The 18,671-nt window shown below is 42.6% G+C and overlaps 1 protein-coding gene across 4 annotated transcripts in view; it reads left to right on the top strand.

Annotated features, from left to right (window-relative positions):
• marf1 (meiosis regulator and mRNA stability factor 1) overlaps positions 1-18,671 on the top strand; it is a 43,818-nt gene that overhangs the window by 4,394 nt on the left and 20,753 nt on the right. For 2 of the 4 annotated variants that reach the window (XM_082136107.1, XM_082136108.1), the window contains 8 exons: positions 1,539-1,934; positions 3,506-3,641; positions 10,254-10,468; positions 10,556-10,673; positions 13,832-14,004; positions 14,850-15,314; positions 16,285-16,382; positions 18,491-18,604. In XM_082136107.1, the coding sequence (XP_081992233.1) occupies positions 1,548-1,934; positions 3,506-3,641; positions 10,254-10,468; positions 10,556-10,673; positions 13,832-14,004; positions 14,850-15,314; positions 16,285-16,382; positions 18,491-18,604 (1,706 nt within the window). In that variant the 5' untranslated portion in view covers positions 1,539-1,547. The remainder of the gene's footprint in view (positions 1-1,538; positions 1,935-3,505; positions 3,642-10,253; positions 10,469-10,555; positions 10,674-13,831; positions 14,005-14,849; positions 15,315-16,284; positions 16,383-18,490; positions 18,605-18,671) is intronic. The other 2 variants (XM_082136110.1, XM_082136109.1) reach the window with 2 other exon arrangements.

Here is an 18,671-nt window from a genome sequence, read left to right as displayed (position 1 = left end):
TTGGTTCTTGCTGAGGCTCAAACGTGCTGCGTAACACGAGAATGAACTTCATTGGTTCTTGCTGAGGCTCAAACGTGCTGCGTAACTCGAGAATGAACCTCATTGGTTATTGCTGAAGCTCAAACGTGCTGCGTAACACGAGAATGAACTTCATTGGTTCTTGCTGAAGCTCAAACGTGCTGCGTAACTCGAGAATGAACTTCATTGGTTCTTGCTGAGGCTCAAACGTGCTGCGTAACACGAGAATGAACCTCATTGGTTCTTGCTGAAGCTCAAACGTGCTGCGTAACACGAGAATGAACCTCATTGGTTCTTGCTGAAGCTCAAACGTGCTGCGTAACTCGAGAATGAACTTCATTGGTTCTTGCTGAAGCTCAAACGTGCTGCGTAACACGAGAATGAACCTCATTGGTTCTTGCTGAAGCTCAAACGTGCTGCGTAACTCGAGAATGAACTTCATTGGTTCTTGCTGAAGCTCAAACGTGCTGCGTAACACGAGAATGAACCTCATTGGTTCTTGCTGAAGCTCAAACGTGCTGCGTAACACGAGAATGAACCTCATTGGTTCTTGCTGAAGCTCAAACGTGCTGCGTAACACGAGAATGAACCTCATTGGTTCTTGCTGAAGCTCAAACATGCTGCGTAACACGAGAATGAACTTCATTGGTTCTTGCTGAAGCTCAAACGTGCTGCGTAACTCGAGAATGAACTTCATTGGTTCTTGCTGAAGCTCAAACGTGCTGCGTAACTCGAGAATGAACTTCATTGGTTCTTGCTGAAGCTCAAACGTGCTGCGTAACTCGAGAATGAACCTCATTTATTCCTCATTGGTAACCTTCTAACCTTCTATAACGTCTTTTAGTTTGTCAAGAGATTTAAAGCGTTGTTTTTGAAGAGTGTGAACGTTCTCTAGTGTGTAAGAACGAGTCTATGATTGAATCTGGGAATAAAGCGAAATAACTGAGAAACATGAGAAATAGTCCTCAGATGTTTGTCTGTAATCTATAGCAAAACATCTCGCATTAATTCGATCTCAAACAGATTAATTTACAGTAGTTATTACTCCAACACCTGCGTGACATCATTAACCAACGTGGTTGAACGACCAATTTGCGACAGTACAGTCTCGGGAAACAGAGCTAGTTGATTTCTTCAACGATGTGTCGTACTATAGTAGTGAAGCAGCGAGTTCCGGCGTTATACGGGAAACACACACCAGTTCTGTTCTAGTGAAGTTCTCAATGCTTCTGTGTTTCTCCACACATGTTATTGGACTGTCCTGGGCACAAGTAGAGAATGCTCTTTTATTAAGTTATTTCACTTAAGGACTTATTTAGTAAAATTATGCCTGAAAAGGTTTTGGAGTTTATATCATATGTTAATACATTTTTTTTTTTTATAATATGACTTGTTTGTTTGCTTGGTTTTATTGTATTCATATGATATTTGTATCTTTGTTATTTAATTTTTGCCATGAAAATAGCCTTAGATGCTGACATCGCATTACATAAAACGATCTATCTTCTGTGTTTCTCCAGAGCGATTCCATGGAGGTCCGTAAGCCGGTCCTGGAGCTGAAGGACGTGCCTCCGCCGCCCCCTCACAGCACCGGCCCTCACACACACCCGTGTCTCAGCGTAAGCGTGTGTTCCTGCTGTGAAGCGAGCGTTCGCCTACAGAAGAGCTCGAGTGGCGTCACCGGTGGAGGCTTTCCTCTGTATCTCCCCCGCTCACACACACACACACACTCTCCTCCAGCGTCACACTGCGCCGCTCTGAGGCCGATACACACCGGTTCCTCTCTGTGTAAACTCTGTCAGTGTCGTTTCCCACACGGTGACCCGTCCTCACCCCCTCACCTCTGCTCTAGCTCACTCCAGCACACGACGCGGTGTGTGACGGGCGCTCACTGTTTGCAGGACTGCTGGAGAAAGGTTGGTGGATCCGATCGCTCGCTCACTGGCTGCGTTTACATGCTCAACGTTTGTTTCAATCGGACTGAATTCGTTCATGTAGCGTTTACATGAACGCTAAACAAGTGATCGCGTTGATGTGTGCGTATATGTCACAAGCTTCAAATCGGAATATATTTTTGACATGCGCACACTGCACAAATATACAGAGTTTCCCGCTGTTTTACTAGCCTGGAAATCCAGACCTAAATCTGAAAGATTAATGGTCTGGTGTCGGCTAATGAAAATCGGCCAGCTCGATGGGCGGCACCAAGCATGCATTTGAAAATCTCACTGCACGCAATAGGATAACTCTACGACCAATCACAACAAGTTATCGCTTAGCTTCCAGCGGCGCTAACTGGTAGATTAGACTCTCGCCGTATCCGGTCGGCAAAACAGCAAAAACGCCCTTCTTGCAAAGGAAGGATTCGAGCGGCGTCTTCTGTTCCTGTTTTAGATAAAAGCCAAGTCTAACTCGTTCATTGTAGCGGCCAAAGCCGTTTCAAGCAACTGGTGTTCATCCAGAGCCATCCTGCAATGTTTACCAATGACTTCGACGTCACAGCGCTGTCGTCATCTCACCTCTGGCCCGCCTATATCAGATAACCCGATGTGATTGGTGCAGCTCAGATCGAGGGGCATATTTAATGAGCATCATTAGGGGTGGTGGCGCAATGGATAAGACACATGCCTTTGGCGTGAGAGACCCGGGTTCGAATCCACTGTGAGACACCAATGTGTTCCTGAGCAAGACACTTAACCCCTAGTTGCTCCAGAGGCGTGCGACCTCTGACATATATAGCAATTGTAAGTCGCTTTGTATAAAAGCGTCAGCTAAATGAATAAATGTAAATGCATCATTACTGGACACCAGAGTAACTCGCTGAGCAAATTCAACTTGTGCTCTCGCGAGAACTCTGGATTACCAGGGTTCTGTTTTACAGAGTTTCATTAACAACTATCCTCCTACATTGGTCCCTTATTTGTTTTAAACAGCAGACTTCATATATTTAATCAATTTCTGGCCATAATTTGGAGACATTGAACATATGAACCGTTGTGCCGTACTCTTATATTTATCACGCTGTAAAAATGTGGATGAGAGTCTGAAACGAGCACTGGTGGGCCGTTGTCCAGCTCAACTTCACAGATGCAGAGAAAGGAGGATTATAGGATGATGAGACACTCATTTATACAACACTTAATTCAACAGGAAAAACGGCTCATTGTGCGCATCATTACGCTATTTCTACATCATTACACATGAGCAATCCTTTCAGTTTGGGTTTTCAATCCGATCAAGTGTTTGCATGTTCTCTTAATCGGATTAGAATAGGAATAAACCCCACTTTCATTGGGATCGAGCTCAATCGGATCGATTAAGGTGTTTACAGGAAGGCTTTTCAGTGCGATTGAGCGTCAATCCGATTACTAGCGGATGATTTGGTTGCATGTAAACGCAGCCACTGAAGGTGAAGCAGGAACGTGGTAAAGCGGCTCTCGTGTGGATTCTGCGCTGAAATCTGACATCAATCTCTTCTGCTTTTTAGAGTTTGCGTGTCGACTCGGAGAAGGTTTGGCCGAACATTCCTCCGCCCGTCCCGGTGTGCAACGGCTGCGGTGTGTCGGGAGTTTCTTCCGACGGTCTCCTGGGTGTCCACCTCGGCAAAACCCCACAGAAATATGGTATGTACACACACCAAACGCACTGTTTTACTGCTGATAGTGAGCTGAGGAGTTACAACCTAGTTTTGATGAAAAGGAACACGGCTTACTAAATACTTTTGCGTTGCACCATTAAATATAGTTGCAACGTAACTCTATGTAAAAACTAAATATTTTTGGAAGCCTCCGACCAGGAGTAATTGTTGAAATAAAATAGCAGGCTGACTGAATTGCATGTCTTAATTCACTTTTACACAAATTAAGGCCTTAAAAAGGTCTTAGATGTGGTAGAAATCCGTCTACGCACCGGACTTTTACACGTCTCCATTTATACTAGCACTGCGTCTACAGTCGACTGCTGGCTTCGAGCCGGTAGACATCTCAACCTTTTTGAACACCATCACTTGGGAATAAGGTCTTTAGTGCTCCACTAACCTGCTCCGCTAAAACACTCACTTGAGAAATAACATCTGTAGTGTCTAGCCTGATACACAGCAATAATCAAACAGACTCCAGACAATGCCTTCGAATATGCTTTATTCACGACCGGAGGATCCCAGTTTCAGAGAGAGGATCCCAGGTTTCAGAGAGAGGATCCCAGGTTTCAGAGAGAGGATCCCAGGTTTCAGAGAGAGGATCCCAGGTTTCAGAGAGAGGATCCCAGGTTTCAGAGAGAGGATCCCAGTTTCAGAGAGAGGATCCCAGTTTCAGAGAGAGGATCCCCAGTTTCAGAGAGGATCCCCAGTTTCAGAGAGGATCCCCAGTTTCAGAGAGAGGATCCCCAGTTTCAGAGAGAGGATCCCCAGTTTCAGAGAGAGGATCCCCAGTTTCAGAGAGGATCCCCAGTTTCAGAGAGGATCCCCAGTTTCAGAGAGGATCCCCAGTTTCAGAGAGGATCCCCAGTTTCAGAGAGGATCCCCAGTTTCAGAGAGAGGATCCCCAGTTTCAGAGAGAGGATCCCCAGTTTCAGAGAGAGGATCCCCAGTTTCAGAGAGAGGATCCCCAGTTTCAGAGAGGATCCCCAGTTTCAGAGAGGATCCCAGTTTCAGAGAGAGGATCCCCAGTTTCAGAGAGGATCCCCAGTTTCAGAGAGGATCCCCAGTTTCAGAGAGAGGATCCCCAGTTTCAGAGAGAGGATCCCCAGTTTCAGAGAGGATCCCCAGTTTCAGAGAGAGGATCCCCAGTTTCAGAGAGAGGATCCCCAGTTTCAGAGAGAGGATCCCCAGTTTCAGAGAGAGGATCCCCAGTTTCAGAGAGGATCCCCAGTTTCAGAGAGGATCCCAGTTTCAGAGAGAGGATCCCCAGTTTCAGAGAGGATCCCCAGTTTCAGAGAGGATCCCCAGTTTCAGAGAGGATCCCCAGTTTCAGAGAGGATCCCAGCAGCAAAAAGAATACAACAGTTTTATAGAATAGAAGCATGGCAAATATAAAGAACCAATCATATTGACAAAAATGATGTAATGAATCATGTCACATGTATAATTCAGCAAACCCTTCTGTTACTAGGGAGAAGCAAATCCTGATTTCTTGACTTCACTTTGTTACTCAAACTCACGAGTTTGTATATTTAGACAACAGTCTAGTTTCATTTCCCCTTTTCTTAGATTCAGACACACACTGACTTTGACCAAAGTGTTGGAGACATTTAGTTTCCAACACCATAAAAAAATGAATCCTGCAAGAAAAAGAAATGTTAGTTATGATTAATTAATAATAATCATCACACAGAGCAGATATACTTCATAAAATTCATAGTTATGGCATTAAATGCATGCATTGCAATTTTTGTCCTGTTTTCCAATACAAAAATCTAAACATCTTTGATACATTTACTTAAGATGATGTAAAATGTGAGTTTATGATGAGTTTATGCTTAAAACGAGAACAAATATCTTTCAATGAGTTATGAAAACTTTCCTTTGAATTATTTTTGACCCCATTGGCAGATATTTGTCGTTTTTAGCACAAACTCACTTAATTTTGATAAGTTTCACAAAAAAAAAAACATTTAACAGATGCTTTAATCCAAAGCAACTTCCAAATGATGAGAGCAATAGAAGCAATCAGTCATATCTAGTGAATGTATCTTGATTTAAAAATATTCAGACAATTGCACTGGAAAACAAGAAGAAAAGATACGAAAGAACATCATCTTTTTGTGTGGTGTGATCAGAAGATGCAGGAAATGTTAGAGTATTCAAGATACTTTTTTTCTAAAACGAATGAGAAAGTGATGGATATCTTGAACGTTGTATTTTAAACCTCTGAAGTGTCGCTAATACATCGTTTATCCCTAGACATTTACATTTAGAGAGCATATTAAATGTTCCTTCATAAACCCGCAGAAGCCCTGTTATATTTACACACTTACATTCTGAACACATAGTGCAACCGTACAGGGTTTGCTAGTGTAGACTATGACGCACGAGCTTCCGGATGGCTGGTGTAACCATAGATATCATAATAAAGGCTAGATGTCTCGTCCGCGCTGCTGACCGATGGAGGTCGACGTCCGCACACGGCGGCCATCTTGCCACAGGGAGCTCGCTCACTCGTAACATTGTGTTTTAATGCTGCATGTACTTTTAAATAACCATAACTTGCTCAGTTTTCTACCGAATTTCAAACGGTTTGGTTTGTTATAAACGTCAGAGATGTAGTTATGACACTGCATGTATATATGAATAATTAAGAAAATCTGCAATTTCAACATGTTCCAGCGTTCAGAATTATAGCCACGTTAATAACGTTTGTAAGAAACCAAACCGTTTGTAAATCCGTCAAGATTTCAGCGAGATAAGAAGATTTGTGTTCTTGCTGATCACTCACCTTACTTCAGATACCACAGAGCTCGCCAGAAAGCTTCCCTGTGGCAAGATGGCCGCCGGTGATGCCGTTCGAGACTCCGCCGTAACACATCTAGCCTTATAAGGATATCTATGGGTGTAACCCTGCAGAAAGTGGACGAGTGCTTATACTGCGCCCTAAAAGTGTGTACTCTATTAGTGAAGAAAGTAGACGAGCTTTGGGACAGACCATCATGTCATGCGTCTTTAACAGTTGCTCTCTGAAACACCCGGTCACCGTAAACTGGCCTGTCAATCATCTGGTCAAAGATAAAATCCTCCACATTTAATGTCCTCCTGTATCGGAGAGAAATGCAGAATCACGGGAGTAGTTGATAAGACGGACATTATGTCAAAATGATTGATGGCCTTTTTGATTGACAGGTTGACCTTCCGGTATAGAGGTCAGGGATTAACCTTTGCCCTTCCCAGCCCTCGATCATGTGGTTTTTACAGTTAGTTTGACCTATTGACTCTCTCTATTATATGTCATAGTTTTGACAGTTAGTTTGACCTTTTAACCCAGCTAGTCCTCGATCATGTAGTTTTGACAGATGGTTTTTGATGAATGTTTGAAGACAGTGTCAAGAAGGGTTATATAGTGTGTGTCACAGGAGCGCATTGGGGCGGCTCGGGCACTGTGGGAGTTTATCTCGCACAAAAACATCATATCCTTTACAATAAATATCTTACTAAAAATCTACTGAAACTAATTATTTCAGTTTTAGATAAACAAAAGAATAAAAATAAAATCATCTTACATGTTTAGAGAGTTGAAGAAGCCCCCCCCCCCCCTCTCTCTCTCTCTCTCTCTCTCTCTCTCTCTCTCTCTCTCTCTCTCTCTCTCTCTCTCTCTCACACACAGCTGTGTGTGTGTGTGCGCTCTGAAATATGATCCCCCTAAACATTCCTGAGCACAGTGAAAGTGAGAAAAAGAGATTTTATAAAATTATGTATATTTCACACAAAAGTTGAAAAACATTGTTCTTTATAAGTATTTAATATAAAATAAATATCTTGCTAATTTAACTAAAGTTGAAAAGTCTATAAATTATATAATATGAAATAAAAATCTACTGCACCAGCTTAGATCAAATGCATCTGACATGTTTAGAGAGCGGAAGAAACATACAATGATTGAAACGGGTTCACAAAAATGTGCAATGTTTAGATAAAATAAAAGTCATCTTACATTTTTGTAAGTCTTGACGGTCTCTTTCCAGATCACCTTTTGGCCTGCGGTCAGAGCTCTCAAAAAGCACCAGCCATAGGGTGTGTGTGTGTGTGTGTGTGTGTGTGTGTGGCAGGTTCCGGTAAATTAGCGCGCCACCGTTCACCCTAGCGTCAGATCTTTCTGAATTTATTTCAAATTATAATCTTCTTAAAGAGGTTTTTAATTAAAAACATCGTATCTCATGCGCAGGAGTACTATGTTTTTGACGCATCTACCTATGAAATACTGTCTGTTCGTGCCTAAGGGGTCCGTGTGCCCAGGATTTATGTGACATGTCCATGACCCGAGCCGCTTCCATTCAGAGAACCATGGCGCCATCTAGCGGACACACAACACTGCTTCATATAGTCAAACAGGACCTATAAATAAGCCTTGGCTTGTGGTCAAGCATCATTTTTGGACCCAAACTTTTTGCCGACTCTCTCTTCTCTGCTCACCTCATCAAAAATGCAAAACAGTGAGTGTTTTCTCTATAATTAATTTATGCTACGGTGTTTTAAACACTGCTGCCTGCTATATTAATATGATTTAAAAAAATCAGCACTGCTGTTTATCTGTATTATGCTATTGGTATTTGTATCTGCTGATACAGATATTTTTATCTACTATATTAATTTATCATAAAGTATGATTTTAAAAATCTGCAACATTGATTATGCTATGGTGTTTTTAAACCATATCACAAGTATAATTCATTAGTGTTTTAAACATGCATATATTGTTTTATCTGTATTATGCTATTGGTATTTTTATCTGCTGATACGGATATTTATATCTACTATATTAATTTATCGTAAAGTAGGCTATGTTTAAAAAAATCTGCAACATTGATTAGCTATGCTGTTTTTTAAACCATATCAGTTTAATGATTGTTTTAAATCATATCACAAATAATTTTTATACCTGCTGTAACTAAAATCTGTAACATTGTTTATTTGCATTAATATGTATAGCTTGTTTTTGTAAAAAGGCTTTTATTATGAAAACACGCGCAATCTGTTGGTTTATCACAGCATGCTTCGCTGCTCTTACACGCTGTTCTATGATCTATATCAATTGTGTTTGGCGTGTATATGTTTTCAGAAAACAATACTGATGATTTTGTGATATAATCCCGCGCTATTTCACTATAAAATCACCGTTTCACCATGGACTTTTATGATGAAAAGACGCTGACATCCTGTTAACATGTTTGTGGCTTAGCTTAGCACCGCTTGCTACGCTGCTAACTGCTCTTACACGCTGTTCTATATCAATTGTGTTTGCCGTGTATATGTTTCAGAAAAAACAATACTGATGATTCTGACGATATAATGATCGCTTTTTTTAACCATAAAAACGTCGTTTAAAACACTTTCTGAAGCACCGCATCCAGGCATGGAATGGAAATGGTTGCCACCCACAGTGCCCGAGCAGCCCTAATGCGCTCCTGTGACACACACTATATAACCCTTCTTGACACTGTCTTCAAACATTCATCAAAAACCATCTGTCAAAACTACATGATCGAGGACTAGCTGGGTTAAAAGGTCAAACTAACTGTCAAAACTATGACATATAATAGAGAGAGTCAATAGGTCAAACTAACTGTAAAAACCACATGTTCGAGGGCTGGGAAGGGCAAAGGTTAATCCCTGACCCCTATACCGGAAGGTCAACCTGTCAATCAAAAAGTCCATCAATCATTTTGACATCATGTCAGTCTACTCACGTTGATCTGCAGTCACGGTCTCTCATGCGAGACTCTCCTCATATTCATGCAAAATGATGCATTTAAAAGTTAATGGCCAAACAGATCTTTATAAAAGTCCACACTGTGATTGCAGATGGAATATAACACGGATAACATTAAATACTTTTTTTTTTATCAGGTTAAACTTTGATTAGTCACTCAAACCTTTATCTAAACATTAATGGATAAGCATAACCGCCATGTTTTGTAGTTTTTTAACACTCTTTACTCGTGTTTGTAGTTACTCCTCCAAAGCGCAGTGGGTTGTGGGTAATATTAGCCTTTATAGTGAGCACGGATCCACACTTCCAAAATCCACCGGGAATAGTAGATCATCCGGGGACTTCTGGCACACTCTCTTCAACATGCTAGGCTTTGCACTGCAAAAAATGCTTTTCTTACTTTATATTTTTGTCTTGTTTCCAGTCCAAATATAAAAAATTCTTCAGTAAAATGCCATAAGATATTAAGTCTTGTTTTAAGCAACAACTCACTTAATTTAGATTTATTTACCCAGAAAACAAGCAAAATTATCTGCCAATGGGGTCAGAAAAATGTTAATTCAATCATTTTGCTTGTTTTAAGCAACAACTCACTTAATTTAGATTTATTCCTCCAGAAAATAAGACTTAATATCTTATGTTATTTTTACTCCTCTAGTAAATGCATCTTGATTTAAGAATATTTTAGATATTTGCACTGGAAACAAGACAAATACTGAGTAAGAAGCATTTTTGCAGTGTGGGACACACTTATTTTAATCTCACAGACTGTTTAGGATGGCTAGTGTGTACACTGAGACGCAGGGTGTGTGTCTGCAGGTTCTTCAGAGAGCGGCGCGCTGGAAACGCTGCCCCCCATCGGGGTGTTCTGGGACATCGAGAACTGTGCGGTTCCCAGCGGACGCTCGGCTGCGACGGTGGTGCAGAGACTTCGAGATCGCTTCTTTCAGGGACACCGCGAGGCCGAGTTCATCTGCGTGTGTGACATCAACAAAGAGAACAAAGCCGTCATCCAGGAGCTCAACAACTGCCAGGTGCGCACGAGCATCACGGCTCGTCCAGAGCATGATTTATGATTCATACGCATTTGTTTATTGATGGCTTGATCTCGTCCTGCTCAGGTGACGGTGGCCCACATCAACGCTACAGCCAAAAATGCAGCCGATGACAAACTGCGTCAGAGTCTCAGGAGATTCGCGGACACACACGCTGCTCCCGCAACGGTCATCGTGGTGTCATGTACGTGTCCACAAACACACAACTCAAAAATATTTATCATGACAAATCAGATCTGTCTCTTTAGATAGAAGTGCTTGGTATAATAGAACATTGTTAGGGAATTTACAGTTAAAGACCCAAGGACCAGATATGATTAAGACCAGGAATTAGAAGTTCCGTCAATTTAAGACAAGAGTCCGAAGTATAATAAATTGAAGAATTTTTACTGAAGATAGTTTGCAGTTTCATCAGCAGAAGTTCAGCTTTAAGACTCACACAGGGGTTCATAGGCCGCCCCACTTACAGTTACAAAGATCACAGCAGTTATACCACACACACAGACACACACAGACACACACAGACACACACAGACACACACAGACACACACAGACACACACAGACACACACAGACACACACAGACACACACAGACACACACAGACACACACAGACACACACAGACACACACAGACACACACAGACACACACAGACACACACAGACACACACAGACACACACAGACAGTAGTTATACCCTTCACCAAGGTCTAAGCCACGTCATTACTTCAGGTTGAATGATTCTGATTGGCTAAGAAATAGATAAACACACATTTTCCATGCATGGACAGATAGACTGAAGCATATCTCCATCGATTATGCGGCTGACCCTTAAGTTAGGCACGTCGTGACCTTCCAGGTCGCAGATCTGCTTTTCTAGTCGCCAACATGTCGAAGAAAACAAGTCAGTCCATTTCCAATAATGCCACTTGTTCCTTAACCTGTAACCAAGAAGACTAACACACACCGACACACTGCTTTTCCAAGGTTGGATTTGGCCAGGCTCTTACTATAAACAGGAGAGTCCTCTCAAAACATCCAGATAACATGTTCTTTCTCTCAAGGAGAGCTACACTTTAGTCTAACTGTAAAGTAAATGCTTTAACTAAGAAATGGTCACTTAGGCCCCGTTTACACGTACATGGTTATTTAGAAAAACGGAGACATTTCCCTTCGTTTGCGCCCTTCGTTTACACGCAAACGGAGGATTCGCCAATGAAACCGATTCTTTCTGAAAACTCCGGCCAGAGTGGAGATTTTGAAAATCTTCGTTTGCACGTTTGCATGTAAACTGAGAAAAACTGAGTTTTAGGCCGCGACGTCACAGAATGTGACTATTTTCGGGATTCTGATTGGCTAAGGTGGGCTTGAGCTTCTCGTTACACTGCCACCTACAGGTTTGGCATGCTCTTGATAGCATATACACAGGTTCGTGTGCACAATGTTATTTTTGAAAACGAAGAGGGGTGAAATGTCCGTTTATGAAAATAGCCATCCACGTGTAAACGTAGCCTCAAACTATTGGCTTCAATGACCCTTGTGACATATAGTCGTCATGGTGAGCTAGAAGAACAGAGGGATGTTTTAACACATGTTGAAGACCTTCTGGTAATCACAATGGTAACTTCTAATACCAAGTAAAATCTCATAAGCTTAGAACTCATTCAACTCATTTGATATTTAGAAGGAAAATGATTGATTAATACCTTGATTATCAACATATGCTATTATTTCTAAACCGCAGAAGAACCAATGATATGAGTCGTCTGTGGTGATGTCGTAATTGTTTTAACAATGTATGATATGACAAAAAAAAACACGCAACACATACAGGCTTGATATAGTCTATTAAAATGCAGTTTTTGCCCATATCTCGAATTTTGAGGGAAAAAATTCCCCTGTATTTTTAGTTTTTGTATATTATATTTATATTGGATGATATAGCCAAACATTATCACATGAGCAAGATTGCTATTTTTCCCGAATATCAGCATGATTGCAAATATGATGTTGATTTTATACAACAGTTCAACAAACAAGAAGTTGAGTGACATTTCACACATAATATAATATCGCCTGTTTTTGTTCTATTTCGCTAACGAAAATGGTTCCAAACCAATCCACTGCAGAACTGTTGTGGAGGATCAACACAGCGGTGTTCCGTTACTGAATGAACCCATGTGTTTTGAACGCATCAAGTGTCACTAGCTATGTTTCCGTCCACCTATTTTTAATGTGAGTTTTGAGATGGAAACGCCAAGATGTGAATAGAGTGCATGAATTTATGCAAATTTTTTGAATTTAAGGCAGATAATTTTTTTTTATCCTATAAGACGTCATGCGCATGAACAACCAATCACATTTACTGAAGAATTCCCTCTATGCGCAACAAACTCAGTCAACTGTGATTGGATAACTGGAGTAACCAGTGGACCAATGGCGTCGCAGCATCTCTAATGTTGGTTTGGTGTTTCTGAAACGCCGGAGTGGAAGTGTGTGATCAGAATGATTTGGTGTAATTCCCTCCAGAAGCGTCTCACACACACGAGTGTGTTCCTGAACACCAGCATCCGAACGCTAGAGAACATGACAGCGTTTACTGTGTTTCGTCTGACGCTCTGACACACTCGTTTATGATGGAGGGAAAAAGAGAAAGATTGCAGAAACTTAGTTTTATTACTGATAATTTGCACCAACTTCCAGGAATTGATGATTTTGTTCTCTTGAACACATGGGATGGAAAACGGCTGCTTTATTCGCAAATGTTTTGCGATATTCCATTTTTGCGCACAAGTTAAATTTGCAGCTTTGTATTGATAGACTGCTAGTGATTCACTGACAAATTCATAAAGTCCTAAACCTGCCAAGGTTCCAGCACATTCAACAACAACACTCACTAAACAGTCTAATCTGTTTGAGTGAATGATTCAATGACTCTCATGAAGACTTCACTGTCTTCTCATGAAGACAGTCTCTTGTATTAATGATTCAATGACAAATACATTTTAACAGTCACTCGTCGCCACCTACTGGTGCAACGATGTCATTAATAAAAAAATTTTTTCAAGTGTCAAGTTATTTTTTGAAAGGTGATTTGCTTTAGACACTGAACTATAAACTTTCATCCCAGTGCTTCTGTGAAAGTAATCTGAATTATTGTAACACAAATAATATACATACACATGACAACTGCTCTCTCTGGCTCAGATCTGAATGTCATTTAGGAATAAGATCGCGTGGGTGTTTACATCGAGACTGATCTTTCAGCGATTAATCATGCATTACACATAACAATCACATCCCACATCAAGCGAAACTGAAATCTGTCTGTCCTTCCCGCAGCGGATGTGAACTTCGCCAGTGAGCTGAGTGACCTGAGGCATCGACACGGCTTCCAGGTGATCCTGGTGCACAAGAGCCAGGCCTCGTCCGCTCTCCTGCAACACGCACACCTGCGCGTCGCCTTCGAGGAGTTCGTCTCGGACCTCCCGCCCGGGATGGTCGTCAAATCACAGGTCAGCCTCACTCCCTCTGTATTCCTGACCAGTGTTGGGGGAACTCATTACAAGTAACCTGAGTTATGTAATCAGATTACTTTTCCAAGTAACTAGTAAAGGATCGCATTACTTTTTCAATTTACAACAAAATATCGAAGTTACTTTTAATGCAAGTTAAAATGCAATCTCAGAATTTCACGCAAAACCTATATATTTAACTATTAAATTACACAAATATACTTTTATGTATTAAGCTCACTTTATTAACATCTGCTGACCTTCAATGATCTAATTCAACCATACTAAGCACAAATGACTTTAGATTAGATTTAGAAATAAGTGTTGAACTTCCTTCTCCTGTATCCTATTGTTCTTTAATCCAGAATAACAGCAGCTGAAAGTTTTGAGCGGCGCCCTCTACTGGACAGGAGTAAATCTGCATTTCCTTCAGCCTGAGGCTTATTCACTTCACTTTTGGTGTGAAAGGGTCTTTACATTTGCCAAAAATATATATATTTTTGTTGTTATTAAAAATCCTAGGTGAAAAATCCTGGGTAAAAATCCCAGCCTAGGTGAGAAAAAGTAATGCAAAAGTAATGTAACACATTACTTTTCATAAAAGGTAACTAAGTAATGCAATTAGCTACTTTTTTTAATGCAATATTGTAATGCATTACTTTTAAAAGTAACTTTCCCCAACACTGTTCCTGACTGCATTTGGTTCTGCATTTTGAGCTCTGATTGGCCAGAAAACAGCTGGTGTTTCTGTTTGAAGACAGATGCTGCTGCTGTTGTAATCATGTGATCATAAACCTGTGTGACTCCATGCTCTGAGATTCCTAATGAGATCCCGTTATTTAAAGCTCCCAGCGGCAACTCCATCCTCATCTCAGATCTCCCAGAGTGCTGTTTGTGTCTCTGCTCCTCAGCCCAGTTTCAACCTTCTGTTTGTGCACCACCTTCCCACACACCGCGACGCCAAAGCTGTGGCGAACCGGCTCCAGCGCCTCTCCAATAACTGTGGAGGGAAGGTGTTGGGAGTGTCCGGCGGCTGCGCCGTGCTCCGGTTCGCTAGTGCTAGCGCGGCTGAACGCGCGCACAAGCGCATGGAGAACGAAGACGTCCTGGGCCAGCGCATCGTGGTGTCGTTCTCTCCCGACGGCCCGGAGGAGGAAGAGGAGCGCCGACTCTTCCTCCCCGTGGAGAAGCACCGCTCGCCCCGTCGCCGGGCGTCTCGGTCGAGAAGCCACGCCCCTGAGCGCCCCTATAGCCCCAGGAAAGCAGGCCACGCCTCCTCGTGCAGCCCTGTGACGAAGCCCCGCCCCCAGGTCAGCTGTGTTCCCGCCTCTGCCCCGCCTCCTCCCCATCATCCTCCAATCGCACGCTTCCTCTCATTCTCATTGTGCCTGTGCCTCCGCTTGACCTGCTTGCTCCTCCCAGCATACATACACACACTCTCACACTCCCTCTCATTCACTCGTTCACTCTCCCTCTCTCTCACTCCCTCTCTCTCTCACTCCCTCCCTCTCACTCCCTCCCTCACTCCCTCCCTCCCTCTCACTCCCTCCCTCTCACTCCCTCCCTCTCACTCCCTCCCTCTCACTCCCTCCCTCTTACTCCCTCCCTCTCTCTCACTCCCTCTCTCTTTCTCTTTCACTCCCTCACACTCCCTCTCGTTCACTTGTTCTCACTCCCTCTCACTCCTTCACACTCGTTCACACACAGACATTCACACTCCCTCTCACTTGTTCACACAAATACTCTCTCGCACACACTCACAGACACCCTTTTTCTCTCACACGTGCTCATGCGCACTCACTCGTTCACGCACTCACTCACACTCTCTCGCACGCGCACGCGCACACTCACACATACTCCCTCACTCGTTCACAAACACAGACACACTCTCTCTCACACACACAAATACTCTCACACACAACCTCTCACACATGCGCTCAACTACTCTCGCACACACTCACAGCTACGCTCCCGAGGAAAGCAGGCCACGCCTCCTCGTGCAGCCCTGTGATGAAGCCCCGCCCCAGGTCAGCTGTGTTCCCGCCTCCTCCCATCATCCTCCAATCGCACGCTTCCTCTCATTTTCATTGTGCCTGTGCTGCGCTTGACCTGCTTGTGCTGCTCGTGTGCCGCTGCTCTATGACGCCGGGATGCTTTACGTGAGACTCATCTTCCTCTGTCCTCGTCTGTCCTCTCCGTCACATTCCTGTCTTCCGCCTCATTGGGAATCGGCTGTGTGTTCGTATGTTGTGAAGTTAGTGCTGTGTGTGTTTGCTGTAGATTGTGTGCGGAGCGACCCGACCTGTGAGCGCCTCGCCTCAGAGTCACACTCTCCTGCCGGCAGCCGGAAAACCTGCAGAGCAGCAGCGCAGCCGGAGGTACCACACACACACTCACTCACTCACACAGACACTTGCACACTCACACACTCTCTCTCTCACACACACACACTCTCGCACACACAAACACTCACACATAGACTCTCTCGCACTCACACACTCTCTCTCACAGACACTCAGACACTCTCTCTCTCTCACAGACACTCTCTCACGCACGCACGCACACGCGCACTCTCACACTTTCACTCACGCAGACACACTTGCACACTCTCACACACTCTCTCACTCACACAGACACACTTGCACACTCACACACACTCTCTCACTCACACAGACACACTTGCACTCACACACGCACTCGCACTCACACAGTCTCTCTGAGCACACCCAAAACTGGATAAGATCTTATTTGAGCGACCGACATCAGTGTGTACAAGTGAATAACATCCAATCTGCGTTTAGGGCCACCTCGATGGGAGTGCCGCAAGGGTCTATTTTGGGACCCTTGCTTTTTAGCATCTATATAAATGACCTCCCTAGAGTGTGTTCTGACGTTGATGTAATTATGTATGCTGATGATATGGGGATCTTCACTTTTGGGCAAAACGAGCTGGAGGTTGCTGACAAATTATCAAAAGAGATGCAAAAAGTTGCAGAATGGTTGCAGACGTCCTGTCTGACCTTAAACGTTGATAAAACGGTTTCAATGTTTTTTTTCAAATAAACGTAAATTACAACTAACTCAAGAAATTAAAGTGAATGGACAAATTAAAAATGTAAATGAAACAAAATATTTAGGTTTAATACTGGATTCGAACCTTGGTTTTAAAAGTCACATAAAAAAAACTTGGTAATAAATTGAAATTTTATTTGATGAACTATAAACATATTAGAAATTCATTAACTACGGAAACCTCAAATATATACCTCAATACCATGATTGTCCCACATCTTCTGTATTGCATGTCTAGTTGGTCTCGGGCGTGTAAAACATCATTAAAATGACTTGAATCATTATATAAAAGGGCCATAAAAATTCATGATAAAAAGCCTATAAAGCTATAACCTGGCACATGGCATCTCTTCTTTTTTAGACGAATGTTTTTTGTGCATTGTCCCTGATCAAATAAAATTCAAATTCAAATTCTCTCTCTCTCGCGCACTCACACACACTCTCGCGCACTCACACACACTCTCGCGCACATTCCAAAATTGTCATTCCAAACCCATAAGACTTCCGTTTATTGTCAAAATGAAATGAAATCTATTCTTAAAGGTATAGCGGAGGATTTTCCCGAATTTTAGAAAAGAACCGCCCTCTCCACTTTTTTAAAAAATGCACGTGCGCAACACTCTACCTGCTCCCGAGAGGGAACGCCTATTAAACGCTAGCATCGCTAATCATAGCTTACATTAACTTTTACTAGCAGTGATTTTAAATGGATTTCTCCAAATAGCATGCCAAACTTTACCTGTCGAGTAGAAACTTCGCGACTGAGGCATCAGTGGGAAGCCCAACCTGTGCTTTTAGCGCACGCCAGCGTGTGAAATATTCTCCCAAAAACACTGGTCTTGTTTCTTTCTTCAGAGGCCTTCCTCTTCTTGTCATACAATTCGTAGACACTTTTTCTCTTGCGACCCTCAGACATTTTGAAAAAACCCGGTGAGAACGGCGAGCTTCAATGAATGGCTGAAACCATAGCTCACCACACATATACACCTGAAAGTGCGCATGAGCAGAAAGGACGAGCACGTACGACGGCCTTAGGTAAACATATCACCAGAATGATTGACACTTAGGTGGACCAATAGTATAGGCTACCCACCCGGAAAAAGAAAATCCTCCGCTATACCTTTAAGTCTGAGAAGTTTCTGTCCCTCTATTGAAAGTCTATTCACCCAAAACGGATGCTTCAAATTGTTCTTAAAGAGATGGTCAAATAAATCCATATGAATTGAGCAGTTTAGTCCAAGACTTCTGAAGAGACACGGCTGCTTTATTTGAGGAACAGATTCATTTGATTCTGTATTGACGTATAAACATTGATCCGTGATTATGAACAAGCTCAACCGTACTTGATTGACGAAACCTTAGCGGTTCTCATGTCTCTTTGTCTGTGTGTCTCTCTCTTTTTGTGTGTGTGAAGGCGAGACTCTCCTGGCCAGCCGTTTCAGGTCAGCACTCCTTCAGCATTCAGCAAACTAAGTTTACAGCGGAGCTTCAGTCCCATGATGCTCTCTCAGAGTTCGTGGTCGTCACGGTAAGCGAATTGCATGATCATCAAAGGCTTCATAAAACACTCTTGCGTTCTCGTCACGTGTGTGTGT

Source organism: Leuciscus leuciscus, assembly GCF_965113295.1.
Source record: "Leuciscus leuciscus genome assembly, chromosome: 14".
NCBI lineage: Eukaryota > Metazoa > Chordata > Actinopteri > Cypriniformes > Leuciscidae > Leuciscus > Leuciscus leuciscus.
Note: the sequence above shows the minus strand (reverse complement) of the source record. Positions and strands in the feature narration are given on the sequence as shown.